The sequence below is a fragment of the Mytilus trossulus genome, chromosome 4 (genome assembly GCF_036588685.1).
Source record: "Mytilus trossulus isolate FHL-02 chromosome 4, PNRI_Mtr1.1.1.hap1, whole genome shotgun sequence".
NCBI classification, from domain to species: domain Eukaryota; kingdom Metazoa; phylum Mollusca; class Bivalvia; order Mytilida; family Mytilidae; genus Mytilus; species Mytilus trossulus.
This window is the reverse complement of record NC_086376.1, coordinates 6,435,243-6,457,822: the sequence shown is the minus strand read 5'-3', so window position 1 is coordinate 6,457,822 and position 22,580 is coordinate 6,435,243. Positions and strand designations below refer to the sequence as shown.

At 32.1% G+C, this 22,580-nt stretch overlaps 1 protein-coding gene across 1 annotated transcript in view; it reads left to right on the top strand.

Moving 5' to 3' along the window:
- The first annotated feature begins 3,233 nt into the window (after window positions 1–3,233).
- Window positions 3,234–22,580, top strand: part of LOC134714559 (tetraspanin-33-like) — a 23,373-nt gene continuing 4,026 nt past the window's right edge. Inside the window, exons 1-6 of the mRNA XM_063575909.1 lie at window positions 3,234–3,588; window positions 7,542–7,730; window positions 17,497–17,691; window positions 18,340–18,486; window positions 18,687–18,734; window positions 22,338–22,454. Coding sequence (XP_063431979.1) covers window positions 3,511–3,588; window positions 7,542–7,730; window positions 17,497–17,691; window positions 18,340–18,486; window positions 18,687–18,734; window positions 22,338–22,454 — 774 coding nt within the window. The 5' untranslated portion in view covers window positions 3,234–3,510. The remainder of the gene's footprint in view (window positions 3,589–7,541; window positions 7,731–17,496; window positions 17,692–18,339; window positions 18,487–18,686; window positions 18,735–22,337; window positions 22,455–22,580) is intronic.

Genomic DNA, 22,580 nt, shown 5'->3' with positions numbered 1-22,580 from the left:
AGTATAAGGATAATTGTGTGACAGTAAAGAAAACTAAAGACTTAGCAACACAAAACCCGGCCACCAAACCCGGAAGTAAATTAGTATCAAACAGGTCAAACTTGTTTTATTATATATTACGGAAACAAACAAATGGTTTGATAAACCACTTCAAAAGTATAAGTGCTTTCATTCGTTCCTAACCAGGAAAATAACCTCCAATTTCGAAAGCAGAATAAAATGGAGCATTATTGTGTGTCTCAAAACTGGTGTTATATTTTAAAAATTATTTTCTAAATTACTATAACAAAAAATATGCGCTTTTTCAAATAAAACCACTGTTTCATGGAACATTGCACAATGATTATATTAAAATTTGTATCCGCATTCGTCTGTTATTACTTGTTAATGAGGTATAAAACGTGCTTTTAATTATTTTATAAATTCTCTGATCTTACCAACAATTCATTGACGTTTACGTGTTACATTTCTTTTTTAACACCGCAACTTCAATGCTATCTAAGATCTTTTTCTTTTTCCTTCTTGGTATCAAAAAGAGATCCGCTAGGTTTTCAAAGTAGTGCATGTGCTGGTATGATCCAAATAATTATATTTATCAAAGTTGTACATTTATCGATGCAAGTTTGTTTTGTTCGGTAAGGTACACGTGTGTATGCTATTTATAGATAGGTCTGTTTGATTGGATATATAAAGAATGCGGGTAGCATTTCATGCACAGGTTGTTTTAAGGTAGTTCAAGTCATTCGAGTCATTGCGGTCAAGTGTTCCAGAGGCTTTTTTCTAAATAAATAATTATAAAAATTTACAGGTTGATAGTCCAGGATGGGTTGCAAATATTGATGTGCTAGTCAAAGACAGACAATTAATTTTTCATAATACTCATTGGTATTAAAAGAATAACGTGTATTTATTATCTGAAAAAATGCACTGACTTTTGCAAGTGGCTACTCCCAATTGAGAGTTTTGTATTATATTGATAAATGCTTTATGTTCGGTTGAGGTTACGAATAAGAACATAAATAATCAGTATTTGGCTGATGAGATCTTTTTCGAGTTGCACGGAATGCCAACGCGTCTCGTTTATTTTTCTTTGTTGATATTTTAGGATTTTAAGGAAGAATATTAACATCACCTTAGGTTCTTGATATGCAAATGGTTTATCAATAGTTAATGCAAAGGTACTATCAGACAATGTACATGCACGATTTAAATTTTATTTGATCATTGTGATTTAATTATGAAAAATATCAAACTGATGATCATGACTCAATCCTATTTACTTTGTTAGTATTAAACAAGTGAACACAATATACCAATAGGAAGATGTGGTATGATTGCGAATGAAACAACTCTCAACAAGAAACAAAACTGTCACAGAAATAAACAACCATAACAAATTTCTTTAAGGACGAACGAAGACTTGGAGAACACAAATTGGCCCTTTTTTCATCAGAGATACCAGCATGGGTGTTGTCTCCCTGTCCGACGCAAAACAGAGTTGGACCAGCATTTAAAAAAATAATTACTTCCCCTTTTCGAGCTTAAATTCAGATTTAAAATGATACATTGCAATATCAACCAAATCAGGAAACGTGATTATCGTTAGACTTGATAAATTTTGCAAATATTTCGTCACAACTTATAGCATTTTGACTCCACGTCACTGTTTTTGATGTTAAAAAGATACTCCGATGAATATGTCTTCATAAAATTATAATTTTATACAAACTAGTAGAAGTAGATGTTAAACCAAGTCAATCTTTTTTTTTTTTTTTATCTTTCTTCAATTCTGCGTTTTAACTACATTTGTATATCGAGTGACGTTTTTAAAAGCGTTTATTATTAATTGTTATTTGTGGTAAAAATAATGACTCCTGATCGTGAAGATCTCCAAATTATTTTGTAATTCCGTATTTTAGTTTGGCTAAACAACAATGAAGGACACCTTGTACTATATATATAACAGGTTTACCCCGCTTCGATGTTGAGCCGAAGGCGGTATTTTTGATATTTCATTTTGCGCAACAGTTCATCTTGGGGTTCTCTTCTCGGTCCGCGTTTAAACTATGTCGATTTGTTTGAAAACGCATTGGCTATGATTTGAAAAGTGCTAAGGCTTAAAGTGTCGTATGTAAATTGCTTGATAAAAGCAATATAAATTATTTACATTGTCGAAAGTATGAAATGTATTCCCTACGAAACAAGCGAGCCTCGCCTTCTGGCCTATTTTATATTTAAAGACTACTTACATATAGGTTCCTGGTTTGATTCTCGTTCGGGATGAACATTTCAGCAACTCAATTTTCGGCTCTCCCTTGGCACCATTTGCGAGTATGGTCTTGAGGAGCGATGATAGTCCGTCGGAAGGAGACGATAAAAGGCTGACCCGTGTAAAGAGAGAGCCATATCTCTTGCACGTTATAGACACCCTTGTAGATTTCGAAAAAAGAGTAGGCTAATGCCGATACAAGGCAACACTCGCACACGGAAAGTAGAAAGGGATTAATATAAGTTACAAAACTTGTTTCCCATTCCACTTTTTTATATATTATGTTTTAACTGAAAGCTCGTACAAATACATCGACAATGTACATATGTTTTTATAGTAATCTCAGATAATCTTATAATATTTTACTATCATGTCTACTTAGCTTTGTTGAAATTAATAATTTGCTACAAGTTACTCAAGGGATCAGTACGAGCAGGCACAACAATAACTAACATTAAAACTCAGTTAAACTTTAATCACAAAGCACAGAAATCCGAGTTCTCGCAATTACTCACATAAGGTAAAGGAGCACTGAAAATCACTGAAAGGTATTCAAAGACAATTAAAACTAATAAATAAATCATGTTCCTCTCGATAAAATATCATTTAGTTACATCCAACGGATTTAGCGTAAAACCGTAAAAAAAAGTCTGAGAAAAGATATCAGAACATATGCAGAATGAAAAGTAACATAAATAAATTAAAATAATGCTTAACATGACTTGTCTTTTGGCCCCAGAACATTCTTTATTATAACAAGACTCGTACAATCTCTCTCTTTTTTTTTAAATAATACACAAACAAAGAGACCAAATTATTTCAAGATAATTTGCTTATTTGGGTTTGGTTTTTTCTATCCTTTTGTCATAGATTTACCATATCAGATTGGTGTGTGTATGCTTCAATTGATTTAGCACAGTAGTATCGCGTTATAAAATATACGCACACTAATTTAAGTTCCTGGTTCCCGTTGAAGAAATATGAAACTAGGACTCCGCCTATTGTTATTTGATCAATTATAAACATTTAAATACACGTTAAAAATCTATTCTATTGTTGAGAGGACATGGGTACAATCACCTGGAGCGGTTATTTAAATACATGTGTGATTCATTATAAAATCGTGACTATATACTAGTACTGTGTACATTTTTACCTGGCGATTTTTATATTAAGGAAACAGCTTGTGCATTGATTATCTGAGGATATGTAAATATAGATCAGCTGAAAACAACAAAAACATGGCGTCTCGATTAGATCGTAGTGAAGTTAGTTTGTGTGTGAAATATTTTTTATTTTTCTTCAATTTTATTATTTTGGTAAGTATTACAACTTATTTAATCAATAGTCAACATGGGGGGTTATTATTTGGGTCAAATAGATAGGTCAATATAGAAAATCGTGCCTAGCTTTGATCTTTGTTTATCCTTGTATAATCATTTAGAAGTGCTCGTGTGTATGAATAATGATGTTTTATATTGATTGTGTGCTTTGTATTATTTTTGTGTCTTTTGTGTTTATTTTCTTCGAACTACGAACTATTTGTTTATATATCTTGTTCTGTTCATAATCAAGTATTGATAGATTTATGCAATCCATCACACGTGTATTACATATTTTCATATACATGGAAACATGTATATATATGAATAAATACACGTACATTCAGATCGGCTGCTGGGTTGAGTCAGTTCAATTTTAATATGAAGTGAATTTGAAGGGTATTAGAGTACAGCAATAATTTGTATAGTCTTGAACTTATACATGACGTATATATGAATATCTCGAGATAAATATGTATAGACTCATTTTTCCATCTTGAACTTTATAAATGTTTTCAATCTTGATTCTAATAAAATTTCTCTTTAGACAAAAGATGATCGGCTCAATATACATATGATATATAAACAAAGCATAAGAAAGAAGTGAAGGAAACATGCATCTGTGTACTGCTTATCAAAATGAAATGTATAACTTGAAGAATTTTCTGTTACGATCTGCATCATTAGATTTTAATAAAACCATTGCGAATTTTTCGTTTATGTTCAAAGATTTAAATTTATTTAAAAACAAAAAATTGTCAGATATATATTATCAAGATAGAAATTGTGTACAAGTCATATATTATAACTTTGTACATACTCTTCAGTGTACATATCAGATAAACTTCATACGTTCAAAATCTTCAGTATAGGATTACGACATGAAAATAGAATTTCTTTTCTAAACTTTCTCCAGGAATGACTAAGCAATTTGGATTTTCCAGTATTGCGTTGAGTTTAAAACTAAATCACTGGAATCAGAACATAACATGGCAAAAATAATATGTTTATAAAGAGAATGACTAATGGACTAATGTCTTTATAAAAAAAAATGAACATGCTGAAATAAATTCTGACGAAACGATAAATCGAGTAATATAAAAACAAAACAGTATTTTTTTCCCCCGTTATTGACAAATACCTAATTATTATCGTATTAACTTTATAGATATTTATATAACTACGAAAGATGATGATACACATCATTATTATCGCATTGTCTCATTATTTTTTCTCTGGTAAATTATACCGAATTGGTTTTCGTAAATCGATTTAAACATTGTAAACAAAGTCACACCCAACCTACGTCCAGGAAGTGCACACTTAGGGTTGGTTTATAAAGAAGTACGCATAAACTGAATCTTTTATTAAAAGTAAAATTACACTTATTTAACATGTTTAAAGTGTCAAGCAATACCAGATAAACAGAAAATAACCAATGTTGACTTGAAGTGTAAGAATTAAGTTAATATACCTATAATCATCTAGAACCTCTCTGACATGAAGTCTGTCGTCAATAATTCTACTTAGGAAGCCTTATATTCACTTAACTTCCATTGTTGTACAGACTGTTTGAACGACTACTTTAATATATCAAAAAGTTCAGGTGAGTGGATAAGAATGCATATTATATACTCATTGATACAATTGATCAAGATTTTGAAAAGATGACCCCCTCCCGGGTACCGTGTCTCTTAGATGATCAAATCAATCTGGGCGAGCTAATTTTAACTGTATCTACGACTGCATTTAAAGCTTAACAATTATCATTGACTGTGGTGTGCATAGTAATAATCTTTCCAAAACAGACACTAGCTCAACTGTTTTCAAGGTTTTAAACAGCTGATACGGGAGATGTTCGATATCTACATTGACTTACCTTGTAAATTATTAATAACCTTTATAAACCTAGGATATTGATACTTTTCACACACCCCACCCATGCAGATATTGTTACAATATAAATAGCTTTTATTCAAAATACATTAAGTCAACTTAAGAATGTTTAAAGTATTTATATTCGTTTTCATTAACAGCAATTAAGAATTGGGTGGATCAAGGATTTGTATTCTCACTATACAAATCCGTTGTCATGTTGGAAATACATATGAATGACTATCTGAAAGGAAATAAGTATTTCTGAACAAATTTGAGTATTTTGATTTTGGGTTTCGCCTTCTCTCCCCTCTTCCGTAACATTAAGCACGGGTTGCTTCAGTGATGAAAGAATGTCAAATGTATGGTTCAAATATTTTCGACGACATAAGCCAGAGAAAACATGATTTATAATTTAAAATTAATACAGGTCATAAAAAGTCTTTTGTATCTCTCTATAAGGAATAGTTATTGTGTGTTTATTTTACCTGGGACTTGTTAAAAAGATGCAGAGATAATGTTATCAGTGAGAATTTCAAATTTCCTTTTAAAAAAAACTATGTGAACGACCTTTATCATGTATTAAGTCGACAAATCGATTTCATCTTTTCAATATTGAGGACATTAATAGAGCTTTCTCGTGCATTTAGTCCCACCCATAGTGTATCTACATACTAACCAACAGTTTTTCATAGGGTAACTAATACATACCCCATGAAATCTTAATAGAAAATAAAAATCAGTTTAAATTGTTTAGATGTTGTCCTTTTCCATAGTGAATCTGTTGAGTGACAAATTGGGTTTTTTATCTTCAAAATTAAGGAAATAGATAATTTGATAAATTTTCATGAAATATTCAGAGTTTAAAAGCGATCAATGTTTACACGTCCTTAATAATTATGTTGTCTATACATTGCATCTCGTTAATATGAAAAACAAAATAATAATAAACTATTTTTGTAATTGTAATAAAAACATATTTTATATTTTAAGATGTTACAAGGGGAAGTATTGTGTCCCTTCCCGTAATAAATTACTTGTTAACATGTTTCTCTTCAATATAAAATACGGGACAGAAAAAAATAATGAATTTCTCTTGAAATGTAAATAGCAATAAATGAATAACATGTAAACATAGAGAATGTTGTTGACCCTTCCAATAGTGATTTACCATCACGTGTTAAGTTGAATAATGCATCCATCTTAATGATGGAACATGATGTCCACTCATTCATTTCACATAATTTATTAGCTTTTAGAAGTGAAGCAATCTTTATAAGTATTATCTAATTTCTTAACATTATCCCACCAACCTATATTCCTTTGTTCTCAAAAGGACAACTCGCTTCATCGTGGATTCCGTCCGTTGTCGGATCAATCATAGGACTTGTAAATTGGTATGGTTCGCTTTTCTATTAACATGGCTATGGTTGCACTGAGGAGAAAGAAAGGAGCTGTCCGGGACAAGAGCCGATATAATGTGGATTATCTATACCCTATTTAGCAAAAAACCTTGCTATACAATGCTAATCAGCCCTACATATTGCAATCAAAGATGACCGAACAAATTTCACTGTTTCCGTTTTGGCTAAAAGTCTTACATGTACTTCGTATACTTTCATTAGAACGAACTTCTCCAACTTAACTTACATTTTAGATTTTAAGTACATCATGTACAAGTTTTGCCGAATGTATAGGTTTATGTTAGAAGCAATAAAAGATGAAAAATTATTTTACTTTGATATGTTATATACAATATTTGTATGGTTTTAGATACGAAGAATCCAATAGGCATTAAATTACATAAATTAGGCCGTAAGTTTTCTCACTTGAATTGTTTTACATTGCCCGTTTCGGGGACTTTTATAGCTAACTATGCGGTATCAGCTTTGCTTATTGTTGAAGGCCGTATGGTGACATATAGTTGTTAATTTCTGTGTCATTTTGGTCTCTTGTGGAGAGTTGTCTCATTGGCAATCATACCACATCTTCTTTTTTATATTTGCCTGTTGCGAAAATCTGTCGAACATTTTTACTAGTTATTTTTCATCGCATTCTACATTTGTTATTTTCAGATATTAAGTTTTACAGCTGTAGGCGTAGGAATATGGATTTTAGTTATTAAAGAGAAAAAAGTTACCAGCTTTTTAGACGTTTTATTAGACTTATCGTTTTGGTTAGTGATATTTGGAGGAATATTTGGTATCATCAGCTTTTTTGGTTGTTTCGGTCCTCTCAGAGAAAATATAACTTTTCTTAAAATTGTAAGTATAAGTATAATCATGATTATGCAATGTTTTATTGTTTTTCTAACGTCGTGCATTTAGAAATTTAGAAATAACACAACAACATTCAATATAACTTGAACTTCTGGCATACATGTAAATCCATTTGTTCATCGCATAAAGGTTGAAGGTTGTATAAAAAAAAATATCACATTAAAAATGAGTTGTGAATAAAGCAAAGCTGATAAAATACGTACATAATAGTAAATCTAGATATCACCCGCCCGGCAGTTAAAACCTTGATAACGAGAGATGTCCGTTTATCTGTACATGATGTATAAAGAATACTCGTGTTTCCGGTCAGTGAAGAGCACGTTGAATACAATGGCTCGTGGAGGAAAAGTGTTGTGCTATTTGCGCTGTGAAGAATGCTTGCAAAAACCCTTTTTTTGCAGTTCGTATGTCTCATATTGAATTCATTCGCTTTCCAAAAAACTTCTATGTTACCAAAGTGAGGCAAAAAATACCAAAGGGATATTCAAACTCATTAGTCAAAAACAAAGCCATGGCAAAAAACGAAAATCACGAAAAGACAAGCAGTACACAAAACACAACAAAAAAATAAGCAATACGAATCCCACCAATAACCAGGGTGCCCTGTTCACAAATGACATACGTTATGTTACACATGTCAGTAATAAAAACCGTTGGTAATCTGGAGGTCGCATTGAAGAAAATAGAACATGGTTGTGGTTACGACAATTGGAAAATATACGTCGTCATCTGTGACACAGATATCAAATCACGCTTAACCAACACGCAATGGCTTACGTGAAATTTTCGTTTGGAGGATTATATATTTCTGTCCGCAAAGCAGACCAAAATGATTCATTGTTCTCGCCACTTCAAGCTATTAAGAAACAACAATCTACCAAATCGTCAATCCGAAATATTATAAAAAGTGACTATTATTGCTTCAACTGTTTTTTACCTCTTTTAATCCATTTTATCTAGTCAACTGTAAACTTTTGTAAATTCTAAATATAACAAACCGAATGGGAATCACATATTTGTCTAAGGCGATGGCAACAAGACGACGTGAAGACGATGAAAAGATGAGACTTACATAACTGTCGTGCACAAGACTACGGCGACAAGACGATTAACAGACGAGGTCAAGACGACGAAAAGAAAGTGACAGTTACACTTCCGCAATGTTGTTTTATTTACTATGTTTACGATCCCTCTAATCGAGGTATCTGGAACTGTTGATTTTAATTTGTACACGAACACCAGAAAATCCTGGTTATATCAGACATAATAAGGAGATCAATTTCGTGTGTTTTATGACCTGATTAAATACAGAATACATTTTATGATGCAGTTACACAAGACATTATTAGGTTCATTTGCTAAAGTGAATGATAATTTGTGAGTCATGCAATACATTTTAACGCCCATTTAAGGCATTGATAACGAAATATTACAATTAACTTTCGAAATTTTTTACACATTGGTACACAACTCAATAGTTCTACTGTTGAATTAGCAACTATTGGAGTTCGTTCAAATCCGCAAGTGTTGTTTTCTCATGTAAGTTTTGTGCTTTTCAAAATATGTTCCAAGCCCGTTCCGATCTACAGAGGTTTCTTGGGTATATACATATGGTTATATTGACTCTCCAGCCCTGAAAAGGTTCCATGTATGAGGGATATCATTTGTGACTGAGCAAGGTGCATGCATGTACATGTCCTGTCGGCACAGTACATTAGTTCCGATGCATCTTTTCGGGATGATTAATAATGTGGTTAAAATACAGATCCTTTGTTCACGTTTTGTTAACATTCGAAGCGCGCTCTGTTTGTCATTCAGATTAGGCGTGATTCTAAACATGTCCCTTTTCCATTTGAACTTGAAACGTTCCTCACTTTAGCTCGAATAGGGCATTTGCATACTGTCTATTGCCATCATTGAATTTTAAAACGTGTTACATCTTTAAAACAGTGTTATCATATTACAAAAAAAATATTTTTTGAAGTGGAACTTCACCAATTGACTTCATTGTTGTTGTTGTTGTTGTTGTTGTTGTTGTTGTTGTTGTTGTTCATTGTTGTTGTTGTTGTTGTTGTTGTTGTTGTTGTTGTTGTTGTTGTTGTTGTTTTTTTTTTTTTTTTATAAAGATAATGAAACATAAAAAGAATAACAGGAACAACTTATGACAGAAATTACCAATACTATTTGGTATCATAAATAATCCCACCAACTACCATCATCCGACTAAGAAATAAACGTACAAACACAAACGAATATCTCATGATGCAAAAAACAAACATGTTACAAGTACACATAATGCGATGGCTTTAAATCAGTTTAACGTCCATACAAACCTCTTACTTTGCCGTGTTGACTATATATCGTGAAAACATTATAGCTACCAAACGGATTACCACTGTCTTGCGCAGGTTAATTCGCCACAACAAGAAAGCTTAGTCGGTTCTCCAAACCTTTTGATTGAATCTTTCCGTTCAATAAAACTAAAACATCAAAAGCAACGTCTATTACATGCAGCTATCACAAAGTCTCATCATATTTTTGTTTTTAATCTGCAATATTATATGATATATGACAGGTCAGTTGTCAGACCATCGTAGAAAAGAACGAATTAACTTTTGTATACAAATAAATCAAGCTTGTCGCCCTTTTTTGTAAAAAATGTTAAAAACTATCCCCAAAGGGTGCCGGAGAAGAGAAATAGGGTCACATAGGTATTCAGGGCTTCCGACCGACCGACCGACCGACCGTTAAACCCTTATTACAGTGGGGCGTCTGTTTTTCTGTGTGAGATGTACAAGTACGTAGCCACGTCAGACGGAATGGGGACGTTAATGATGTACACCTCTGAGGAGCCAAACATTTCTAGAATTAAACTTTTTATCTTAATATGATTTTTGGGTTTATAAGACCGTAAAAAAAATAATTGGTGAAGAAAAAATCATATTGTGGTGCACTTCTTTTTTTGCTACAGCCCTTTTAAAATGCCCAATTTTGATGATTTTCCCATTTTTCATCCCTTTTTACCTATTTTTGGGCTATTATCGTGAAAACAATCACAGTTACACAATTAAACTTTTTTTCATACTTTCTATAAAGATGAAGTGGACCAATCTGAATAAATTTTCCTTAAAAAAACTATAGGTAGGTGTTAATATAAGAAAGTTTTATCGTATTTTGACGCTTTTTTTGTGTAAAATTTACCTTGATGCATGTCAATTTTGTATTTTTGTGATTTTTCTCAGTTTTAAGAACAAAATGTATATTATTTCAACTTTTTTGTGATAAATGATTGAAAAAATACATATCTAAGAAATTTGAAAAGACCAAAATGATAACGGATGTACATGATTCTTGTAAAATCATTTTTTTCTCTCAAAATTTTGGCTAAAAATACTGACTTGATTGTTCGTAAAATTTGAAAACTGGATTACTCCAAAACAATTCATTGTAAATACAAAGGAGTAGGTCCGGTAAGGACTAATTTTGGCCTCAAATTTCAGTTTCATCTGACGAAGGATTTGGACCACTTTTTAAACACTTAAGGGTCTATTTCACTTGATTCAGTTAGTTTATGTGAAAGATTTTAACTAATTAAGTCATTAAAATCGATCCGATTGAGGCTCAAATATGAAAAATCTCTCAAATATGCCAAAAAACGTCACTTTACAGATGGTTTTTGGCAAAAATGAAAGTGGCCGCATCCGTGTTCATCCACAACCTTTATATATATATGTTATGTATTATCATAAAATACAACTTACATTGCAATATTATGGATGAACACGAATGCGGCCACTTTCGTTTTACACGTAAACCGTCTAAAATTTAACTAAAATGATAGAATTTTGAAGATTTCAGTTATTTAGCATGACTTACTGGTGCTACAACCCGATATATGAGCATTGTATTACCAAAAACAGCCCATATTTATGTAGCAGAAGCATTACTGTCCAATAAAAAACTAAAAGTTAACATTTTAACAATTTTGTAAAACTGTTATATTTTTGGGCCAAAAAGGGGCCTTACCGGACCTACTCCTTTGTTTCACAGAGTTATGTTTGATAATAATATTTTTAAAATTCATTGATATTTTCCACTTGTATCATATGTTTTGGAAATAATTCAAGAACGAGAGATTTTAACGAGACTGAATAGTCAGAAGAAAACATCCTTAATTCCGATGTCTCGTTTAAAGATAGTGCCACGCCTTCTACACTGTAGGAAACCTCCCAGCAACTGTATGATGCATTTATTGTAAATTTGTTCCAGCATCGAACATGCCTAAGCTATTTGCCACGGGACCTGAAGCAACTAACAATCGCACTATCAATACAACATTACAATACTAGTAAGGACGTACCTAACCAATCTTTATGAAATGTGTTTCACAAAAAATTATATGTTTCAAGAAAAGATATATGTCATTGATAACGACTTGACTAAAACTTTAGAAAGTATTGATGAATTGGTTATTTATTTAGAATTTAGCAACGAGAAAAAAAAACCCCGGAACAAATAGGTATGAAATAACTTAAACAATTAGAAACAGGATACGTTATATGTCTCATGATAGACTTTTTTTATTTACCACATTGAAAAAAGAAGAAAGCGTGAGAATTGAATAGCGTTTCACGAGAAACAATATTTCTACGTAAACGATGCTGACATATTCACAAGAGGAGGGGACTAGAACGTAACTCTTTGTTTATAGCGATGATGAAATGCTGGCTGATCACTTTTACGTGTCAATGTTTTTGTTTTTATGAAATGTAAATTAAAATAAAAGAACACTTGTCGAAGTAGGTAGTGCGCGTAAAATTACTTAACAATTTGAATTGAGTGTAATAAACAGGATATAATATTTTTATGAGGATATATGTTACATGATAAAGCATTGTTACACTAAGGAAGGGAAATGTTGAATTATATCGGCCGGGACAATTGAATACAAGTTGATTTTGAGTATGTCATGAAATAATATTTACACAAATTTTAAAATATGGCATCTCATAAAATATATATGGAATATTTACGCGCAACGTGTGTCTGGGGTATATAGATTGATTTATTACTGTTTGCTTATTGTAAAGTCATGAAAGTAGCGTATAAATTTTGTATAATCAGATTAACATTAAATCATATATACGTCGGTTCTGAGAGCGGTCGACTTTCATGATGGTATAAAACTTCCCCTTGCACTATGCCAACTATTGACAACTTTAAAAGCTGAAGCGATTTTTTTAGCGTGTAAATAAACTCATCATAGATTCCAGGACTAAATTTTGTATATACGCCAGACGCGCGTTTCGTCTACAAAAGACTCATCAGTGACGCTCGAATCCACCAAAAATTTAAAAAGGCCAAATAAAGTACGAAGTTGTAGAGAATTAAAGACCAACATTCCTAAAAACATGCATGACACGACCGGAAGTGATAGGGTATTTATACATCCCAAACAGCCACACGGATCGTCTTCATTGCATGCGCTTTACTGCCGGATTGGAGGAGACCAGGAATTACCGGTGTCTTCTGGCTATTCCTACATTTTGTATTTTTCTATTCTGGCTATTCCTACATAGGGGATTAGTGGAAGAACAATAGATGTTGTTATTGCAAGATATGTTGTTTTAATCATTAGTCTCTAATTAGGTCCCAGGTAACTTTAACTGTGAATTTTAAATAAAATAACTATTTATATGAAATTTATGTAAAAAATGTTGCTTATGTTTTGGTAGTTGGAAAACCCGTATCAAGTTTTATGATAAAGTGTTTCTAATATGGAATTTCTTGAAAATAAAATCATTTAAAAGAAAAGGTATTTAAAGCATTTAACAGTACCCACCAATTTCAACTTAAGCTTCAAAGGTTTGAATGGTTTCATTATTTGAATAAAAAATGATTTTTAAACAACAAATCAGTTGACATAATAAACTAAAGAAGTTAGCCAATGCACCACACCCAAACATCTTCAGCATGATTAGGTTGTTGAGTCAAGAAGAAGCCTTCTTTGCTCTTGCTTCACACTAAGCAATACAAAATTGGTGGTAAACATGGTCCAAGAAAGAGAAAATATACAGGGAAATAGATGACAGACTTTGTGATGTCTTTTTTTCTAAATCCATAGGATGTCAGATGTGAACAGCTTGATATTTTAGTCTGAGATGCATGAAATTTGTTATTAGTTGTTATCGGATTTAAACTAGCTGTCACTAACAGTAAACTGCGAGTACTCTCAGATCTGTACAAATTGTTATTTTGTTGTGGGGATGTATTAGTACTCGTCCACGTCCACTTGGTGTTTTTGTGAGATGTATTTCTATTTGTCACTTCGGGGTCTTTAAGCTGACTATGCGGTATGGGCTTTGCTCATTGTTGAATGCCATTCGGCGACCTATAGTCAATTTCTGTGTCATTTTGGTCTCTTGTGGAGAGTTGTTGCAATTGGAAATATACCACATTTTCTATTTTATGTATTCAAACATTGAAAACAAGGTTACAGAAAGATGAAATTGTGCCAATCTAGTATGTAGATGCTGCTTCTCATCTGCTGAACATTCATTCAGACTTTGTTTATTCTTGTGTTTTTAATTAAGTGAAATTTATAACTGTATAAGTGCTCTGCTTTAATGTCAATTTAGTGTACTTTTGGTGCTTTATTTCAATGAGTATGTAGTGTAACTCAAAATTTATTTCTTATCTATTAGTGCTTTATTTCAAAGAAAATTTACTACAATTTAGATAACTTTATATTTCAATTGATATCATTTACAAATGTACTTGTATATAATTTCAAATACTTGTAAATTACATTGAGCCTATAAATTCATTTTGTGTTTTTGAATATTATTTACCACAAATTTGCTTTTAACAAATTTATATATAAAATATTGAAATATTGAATGAATTTAAAATATTGTAATAAAATTTATATTCTTTTTCTTTATTTTCCACAAGAATTACCTGGATTTACCTTAAATAATTAGTTAAGTGTTGTTACAATATAATCCTACATAATCTGATTGTTTACATACAAATTCTGGGAACTCCTACATAAAATTTTACTAATTTACCTATAAAATTCAAAATGTAGGAATAGCCAGAATGAACCCAATGAACCGAATTACCATATGTCTGTACTCTGATCAACCTTTGAGTACTAGAGTATAGAAATGTTGTTATTCATATCAAAGATTGTCTTGTGTTAACACTACGGTCAAATGATAACATCACGCAACAGGCCATTCGTTGTTTCTTTAACTACTCGGTGTATGAATAAATCAAATGTCGCAAAATAGATATAATTTCTTGCGTTTAAGCTTATCAAGCTTCGGTTTAAAGCATTCATATTGAAAGCTAATGCGGGTAGTTCAAAACAATTTATGTGTTTTTGTCGAGCCTGCAACTTTTGTTGCAGAAAGCTCGACATAGGGACAGTGATCCGGCGGCGGCGGCGGCGGTGTTAGCTCACTTCTTAAAAACTTTATATTTTAGAAGGTAGAAGACCTGGATGCTTCATACTTTGTATATAGATGCCTCATGTTACGAACTTTCTGTCAGTCACATGTCCAATGTCCTTGAACTCATTTTCATGGTTCAGTGACTACTTGAAAAAAAAGTTCAGATTTTTTGTAATGTTAAATTCTCTCTTATTATAAGTAATTGGATAACTATATTTGGTATGTGCGTACCTTGCAAGGTCCTCATGCCTTTCAGACCGTTTTCACTTGACCTCGACCTCATTTCATGGATCAGTGAACAAGGTTAAGTTTTCGTGGTCAAGTCCATATCTCAGATACTATAAGTAATAGGTCTAGTATATTTGGTGTATGGAAGGACTGTAAGGTGTACATGTCCAACTGGCAGGTGTCATCTGACCTTGACCTCATTTTCATGGTTCAGTGGTTATAGTTAAGTTTTTGTGTTTTGGTTTGTTTTTCTTATACTATATGCAATAGGTCTACTATAATTGGTGTATGGAATGATTGTAAGGTGTGCATGTCTAACTGACAGGTGTCATTTGACCTTGACCTCATTTTCATGGTTCAGTGGTCAAAGTTAAGTTTTGTAGTTTTGGTCTATTTTTCTAATACTTTATGCATTAGGTCAACTATATTTGGTGTATGGAAATATTTTATGATCTATATGTCGGTTACACAGGTTTTATTTGACCTTGACCTCATTTTCACGGTCCATTGCTAAGTTTTAAGTGTTTGTGTTTTGGTCTGTTTTTCCTTATTTATAAGCAATAAGTCAACAATATTTGTTGTATTGAAGAATTGTTAGCTGTACATGTCTACCGGGCATGGTTCATCTGACCTTGACCTCATTTTTATGGTTCATTGATCAATGTTTCATTTTCTTGGATAATGTTGAGTTTATGTGACAGTTGTAATAAAGCTTTATATTTAGGTCTATCAAAATAGTATCAAGGATCAGTAAAGAAGGCGAGACATTTCAGTGTGTGTTATTCCATAGAGCCTTGCAATTGTTTCACAAAAAAAAATCGTACGACAATCTTCGATTTTACGTCTGTCGTACGTCAAATCGTGGATATTACATTCTACAAGATTGTAAATTCACTCGAAGTCAGTCAGGTTTAGCATATGCATGATAATTTATTTACATTTTATGGACTTATTATTAGTTATAAGATTGTGTTACACGTTATAAACATGGAAATAATTAAAAAAAATATAATCATAAACGCCTGAGGAAGGTGCAGTCTAAGGTTCTTTGTTCGGGTAAAAAATAACATTGAACAACTGAATTTATCTACATAATAAATCACATGTATTTACAAAATTTATCATGTTTAGTTACGTAATAAATCATGTTTAGTTACGTAATAAATTATGTTTCTTTAACAAATTAATCATACGCTGTTAAAAATATTGATTCTTGATGATAACAATGGGAATTGATAATACACTAGTGTCATTGACCCGATGCACAGGACGCTGTCTCTTAAACAAATTACCCTTATACTAGTACTTTAATCCAACACACAGGCAGTTGTCTCTGATTTTTATTTTTACGTATATAATATAAAAAAAGAAGATGTGGTATGATTGCCAATGAGACAACTATCCACAAAAGACAAAAATGACACAAACATTAACAATTATAGGTCACCGTACGGCCTTCAACATATATATATGTAAAACACAGGCGTCCCTGAAAATATTAAACTCATAAAAATATATGAATTTTATTTAACCCTGATGTATAAATTCGAATTAAAAAATTACAAAAATGCAACCGTTCACCATAAACATTGCATAAATTTACTATAGTACTGTTGTTCCATAGTCATAAATCGATTTATCCGAAACAAAGCCGGGTCTCAAACCAAAACTGAGGAAACAACATCAACTTTAAGAGAGATTATAACGACCACCAGGAAATCTGAACTGCTACACAAACAAACACCACCCTACATAGAAACGGACTATTCGACAACAACTGCCTTATTCCTGACTTGGTATAAATAGCCCAGTAGTCAGCACAGCACTTTTTGTGCTGACATGAATTGTCATTGATATGGTTATATTTATAAATTTACTATTTACAAATTTATTAATTTTTAAATACTAAGGCTTTTCTACCTCTACTTTTTTTGATTCGATCGTCACTGATGAGTCTTTTGTATACGAAACGCGCGTCTGGCGTATATGCTAAATTTGGTCCTGGTATCTGTGATGAGTTTATATATAAAACTATAATAAATTTATTAACCATTATGATTTTTCAGTACCATTGGTGTATTACGGGAGGAATTCTCATAGAACTTCTGTTCGTCATATTTGTGTTCCTATTTTATTTCCAACCGGATGTGCTCAAAGACTTAAAAATATACCCCGAAAACATGTTTAAAGATGGCATCCAGTTATACCCGGATGCAGACGAAGATGTTAATGACTTTATAGAATTGGTACAGCAAGATTTAGTAAGTATATTCTGATTTGTGTAATAATGTTGTTCATGTTAATATAGAAAACTGTAAAATATGAGGCGTTTTAATGAAACAACATTAAGGAACGGAAAATTCTATGTCTGCTATTATTTATCAGAATTGCAATGAATTAATACAAATGAGAAGATGTGGTATGAGTGCCAATGAGACACCACTCTATCCAATTAACAATGGTAAAAAGTTAACAAGTTATGGGTCAAAGTACGGCCTCCAACACGGATCCTTGGCTTACATCGAGCAGCAAGCGATAATGGACCCAAAATGCCTAGCGTAAAACAATTCAAACAAGAAAACAACGGTCTAATCTATATAAAAATGAGAATCACTTTTAACCACATCAACACACAACAACCGCTGAACAACAGGCTCCTGATTGTAGACAGGTGCCGACAAATGCAGCGGGTTAAATTTAAACATTTCAAAAAGCGCAAACCTTCACCCTAACCTGAAACAGTAGTGTTAACATTACAATATAGAAGGACACACTATAGAATATCAATTGAAATTGCTTAACTCGATCGAGTTTATAAATGTATGTTTTAGTGTTTTTGTGTTCAAGTTTTTGTTTTGAAAACCTTCCGGTAGTAACAATTAACTAACACGTATGCTTACCTTTTTCAGATTGGATGTTGTGGATTTAGTAATGACGATGAAGGATACAAACAGTGGGGACTAAACATGTACTTTAATTGTTCTGTGTCAGATTCTATGAAAGATCTTAATAAACTAGCATGTGCTGTTCCAGAATCATGTTGTAAATACAAGGACGTAAGTGTAGAGCTTAAATATTTTATTTTTTGGAATGTACCCCTCTTATGTTCTAATTATAAGACTAATTGTAAGTATTTTATAACAAATAGTCAAATTAAGCATAAAATATTTTCCTTCCTATGCAGACAAATCAAAGATATCCTTTTCAAACGGTTGGAATACGAAAGATTTATACAATTTTTTTAATTTTTTTATAGGGTGAAATTAAGAATTTACTCTGTGGAGCAGGGGTACTTAACAAATCGGTAAGTATTCATTTTCTATTTCTAGTTTCTTGATTTATTTATTGTTTGCTGATCTAAGATAATTGGAAGAAATTACTGTTTGTGCAAAAGGTGTATGCTCATTTCATGACCGAAAATAAAAGAATCTAAAGAGGAAAACAACTATTGTTTAGTACTCTTATAAAAAAAGAGGGAACAACATGTTCACATGTCTGAGAGCTCAGATATCTCGAGAAAATTAAACATCACTTTTTTTTTGTATAGGGACTATTCACAGGAAAATTTTAACATGTATTGAAAATAACAAATTATATAACTTCATATAGGTGATTAAAACAAATTCATACAATATGTTTTAAGATAGGATAAAAAGAACACCGGTCTGCCAATCAACAAAATAATTATTACAAACCACGTAAAACTTGGTTTTTACAATTTGAAGATAATATTTCATAAAAATGTCACAAAAGAGGAATTACAGAACTCCGTAGTTTGCGTTATCATCATTTTGGGCTTCCAAAGAACCTTAGTAAAGAATTCTGAGGGGAAAGAGGAGGGCGCTGCATTTCTTCTCCTGCCTTATCACGATTTATAGTCTCTTATACAATATACAGAATATGAAAAAAAAAATCAAAATTGTCCATTATTGTGAACGTTATAGTTTGTTCTTGGCTAGCTATGAATACAGATTTGTTACTGGGAGCGAGACAATAAGGGTGTCAAAAGTCGTTAATCAAAGAGCTGAAAGCTCTGAAGAAAAATGACGCCACTGTCTCTAATATTGGGATAGTTTTTATGCAAGTCTTTTCACATACTGTAATTAGTTTAACAATGCAACATGTATCGTAAGCATATAATTGATATTCGTATATGTGTGTGTGTGTGAAGTGAAGGTGACAACTGGCTGGTTTTTTAAGACAAATGAATAGGTCAAGACTAGCTGAATTGTACAAATAAATACCGTAGAAAGGCTTGTATATTTCTCACTGGTACATAGTCTGAATTTGAGTCTGTTCGCTTCCATTCACGTTTGCGCCCACTCATTTTCATCCCTTTCACTTTCACACCCTACATGTTCGCACCCAATCTTAATTGGTTTTGTGTTTAATAACTATGTAAGCAAGTGTTTTCTTATAAGTATAATTGTTGTCATTGTCTCAAAATAAAGTGAGACAGCAATTTTTTTTTTTGTGTTGATTAAATCTTAATTATGTTTTGGATAAGGTATTGCTAAAAATAATAATAATCCTTTCTAAATAAAGTGGTATTTTGTCAACGTTTTATTTTGTGTTGAATAACTCTTAATCATGTTTTGGTTAGTGTATTGCTATAACTTGTTTCATTGACTTGTTTCAAAATGAAGTGAGATTCTGACTATGTTTGTTTCTGCGTGTTGAATAAATTTTATCATGTTTTGGTTATATTAGTGGATTGCTATATTTTGGTTTCTATGTTTTATTGTTTCGTTGTTTCAGATCAATGGGACCAAGCTGTTAAAAACAATTATCTTTTGTGTTTTTTCCTTTAAAATCTTCAATGTTTTACTCATACCAAGCTATAAATACATTCAGTATTTACACCAAAGCAATTTAAAACAACAACCATAATTTTCCAATTATTCAACTTGAATTTGAATTAAAATTGGGCGTGAATGAGTAGAGTGTGAATGTGCGAACGTGTAGGGTGCGAAAATGTATTGGGCACAAACAGACCTGATGCCACACAGTCTGAACCCCCTTCTCCCACAAAATATTAAGTAAATAATCTTTTTGTTACTGCTATCAAAGGTCTAATGAAACTCAGATAGTTTCAAACATTTGTCAAAGAATTCTAGTCAAACTGGCACCTAGTTAAATTGGCACCTGAACGTCGTAGGAAGGCGTCCCAGAAAAAATATAAAATAGCCTTGCCAGACGTCATAATTATTTGGACTAATACATGAGATATTGTGTATTTTTCTGCATTATTTTAACCAGTTGAGCATTTTACAGGATTGTTGGTTTAATGCTGTTTAAACTTTACTGAAAAACAAACACCTTAAATTTGCTAATTATTTGGCATGAAAGTTTGATTTATTGAAAGGGACTCATAGTTTTCCATTTTATTTTAATAATTGACTTGTTTTTACAATTACACAAATTGTCTAATTGTTAAAACAACAGCTTTGGTAAGGGCTTCGTTGTTTACCTTTATACACTACATATTCACTTTCGTTTCGTGGTTTACCAAAATACACAACAACATATTCACTATGTACTTGGTAACAGTAATTAATTAATTGAATAGAAAATATTATATCAAATATTATTGGATGCCGAATTGACGTCGAATAGGTGCCGATTTGACTAGATGCCAATTTAACCAGGTGCCGACTTGACTTGTACGTTTCAATTCCTCTGCGATCGTTTGCGGTAATTTCTTGAGAAAACCTATTTTCCATCATCAAAGAGAAGAAGAAACTGCTTTAAAATGATTCTGGAACGCTTCATGATTGTTAAAATAAGTTTAATTCACTCAAAAACAATTTTAAAACTTGCGATTAAACAGGAAGTTTCCAAAGCACGTGTAAAAGAAGAAATTAACCGGTGAGAGTGGAAATCCGTATATGACAGATATCCCTATAGTACGACTTTGAAAGTAAAACAGTTCAATCCTTTTGTAAAACAATCTTTAATATACCTATCACATTAATGTTTGAATGGTCTTAAGCTTATTCAAACCATATAAGTCGGTATGAAACACCAAAACGGAATGAACAATAACCGATTACGTTTTGTAGTTTACAAATTCTAAAACTGGTTCCCGTCAAACTACAACACTTTGTTCGAGTGTAGTGGAATACAAGCAAAAACCAGTGTAAACTGGGTCCTGGCTGGTTTAATACTACACAATGATGCATAATGATAACACAAGCAGATTCCAGTTTGTTTGGAAAATAGGAAATACGAAACCAAGCGCGGTAGGCAGAGCAATGTAATGAAGTTCAGGTCGGCAGTTATGGAACAATGACTGCGTCATTTTCCAAAAAACTCATCATATTATACAAGGATTACAATTTTATTCGGCAGACGCGCATTTCGTCCAGCATGTCCAGGACCACAGACACGAGTAGACATGAACATACACTGTCATGTTAATTAGCTTTGCCAATTCTTAGTATTGAAAGTGTCTGTCTATCTACAAGATTGCTTTGTTACAAAAAAAGTTTCCCTTGCTTTTAAAATCATTGCTTCGAGCAAGCTGTATAAAGGATTAAAGACGCATGAACCCACAGAAGAATGAAATCGAAAATTCCTAAGATTATTGTTGTTAGTCAGCAAAGGTGAACATCAGAACAATTGACAAGATAGAATTTTCTTATCCTTTTTGAACAACTTACTTGTATTATTCCAGTTTTAATGAGAATTTCATATAACCCTAGACTAAATTTTATTATTGTCGGATATGAACTCTTTTTTGAGATTGTCTAGGTATTGTGTAGACTCTAAAAATATTTTTTTTTTTTAAAACTTGAGTCGTTCTGTTCTCTTCATAAACATTCAATGAAAATTATGAAACAAGAAATTTCATTATACTTGAATCATTTAACCGTAGGCTAATCTTCTAATCGATTTCGTTTTGTAGCCATCAGAAGTAAGCAATCAGATATATACTAGAGGATGTTTAAAAGGCATTGGAGATATTATTGCACAGAACTCATTAGTGTTTGGTATAATCATCGCTGTAGTTTTAGTTGTACAGGTAAGTTATGAATTGAAACATATAAAGATAGATGTTCCCCGAACCACATGTTTATTGAAAAATCAAGTTCCATATGTTGTTTGTTTTCATTTCAAGGGCATAGCATATTTGTCTTGGACATAGATA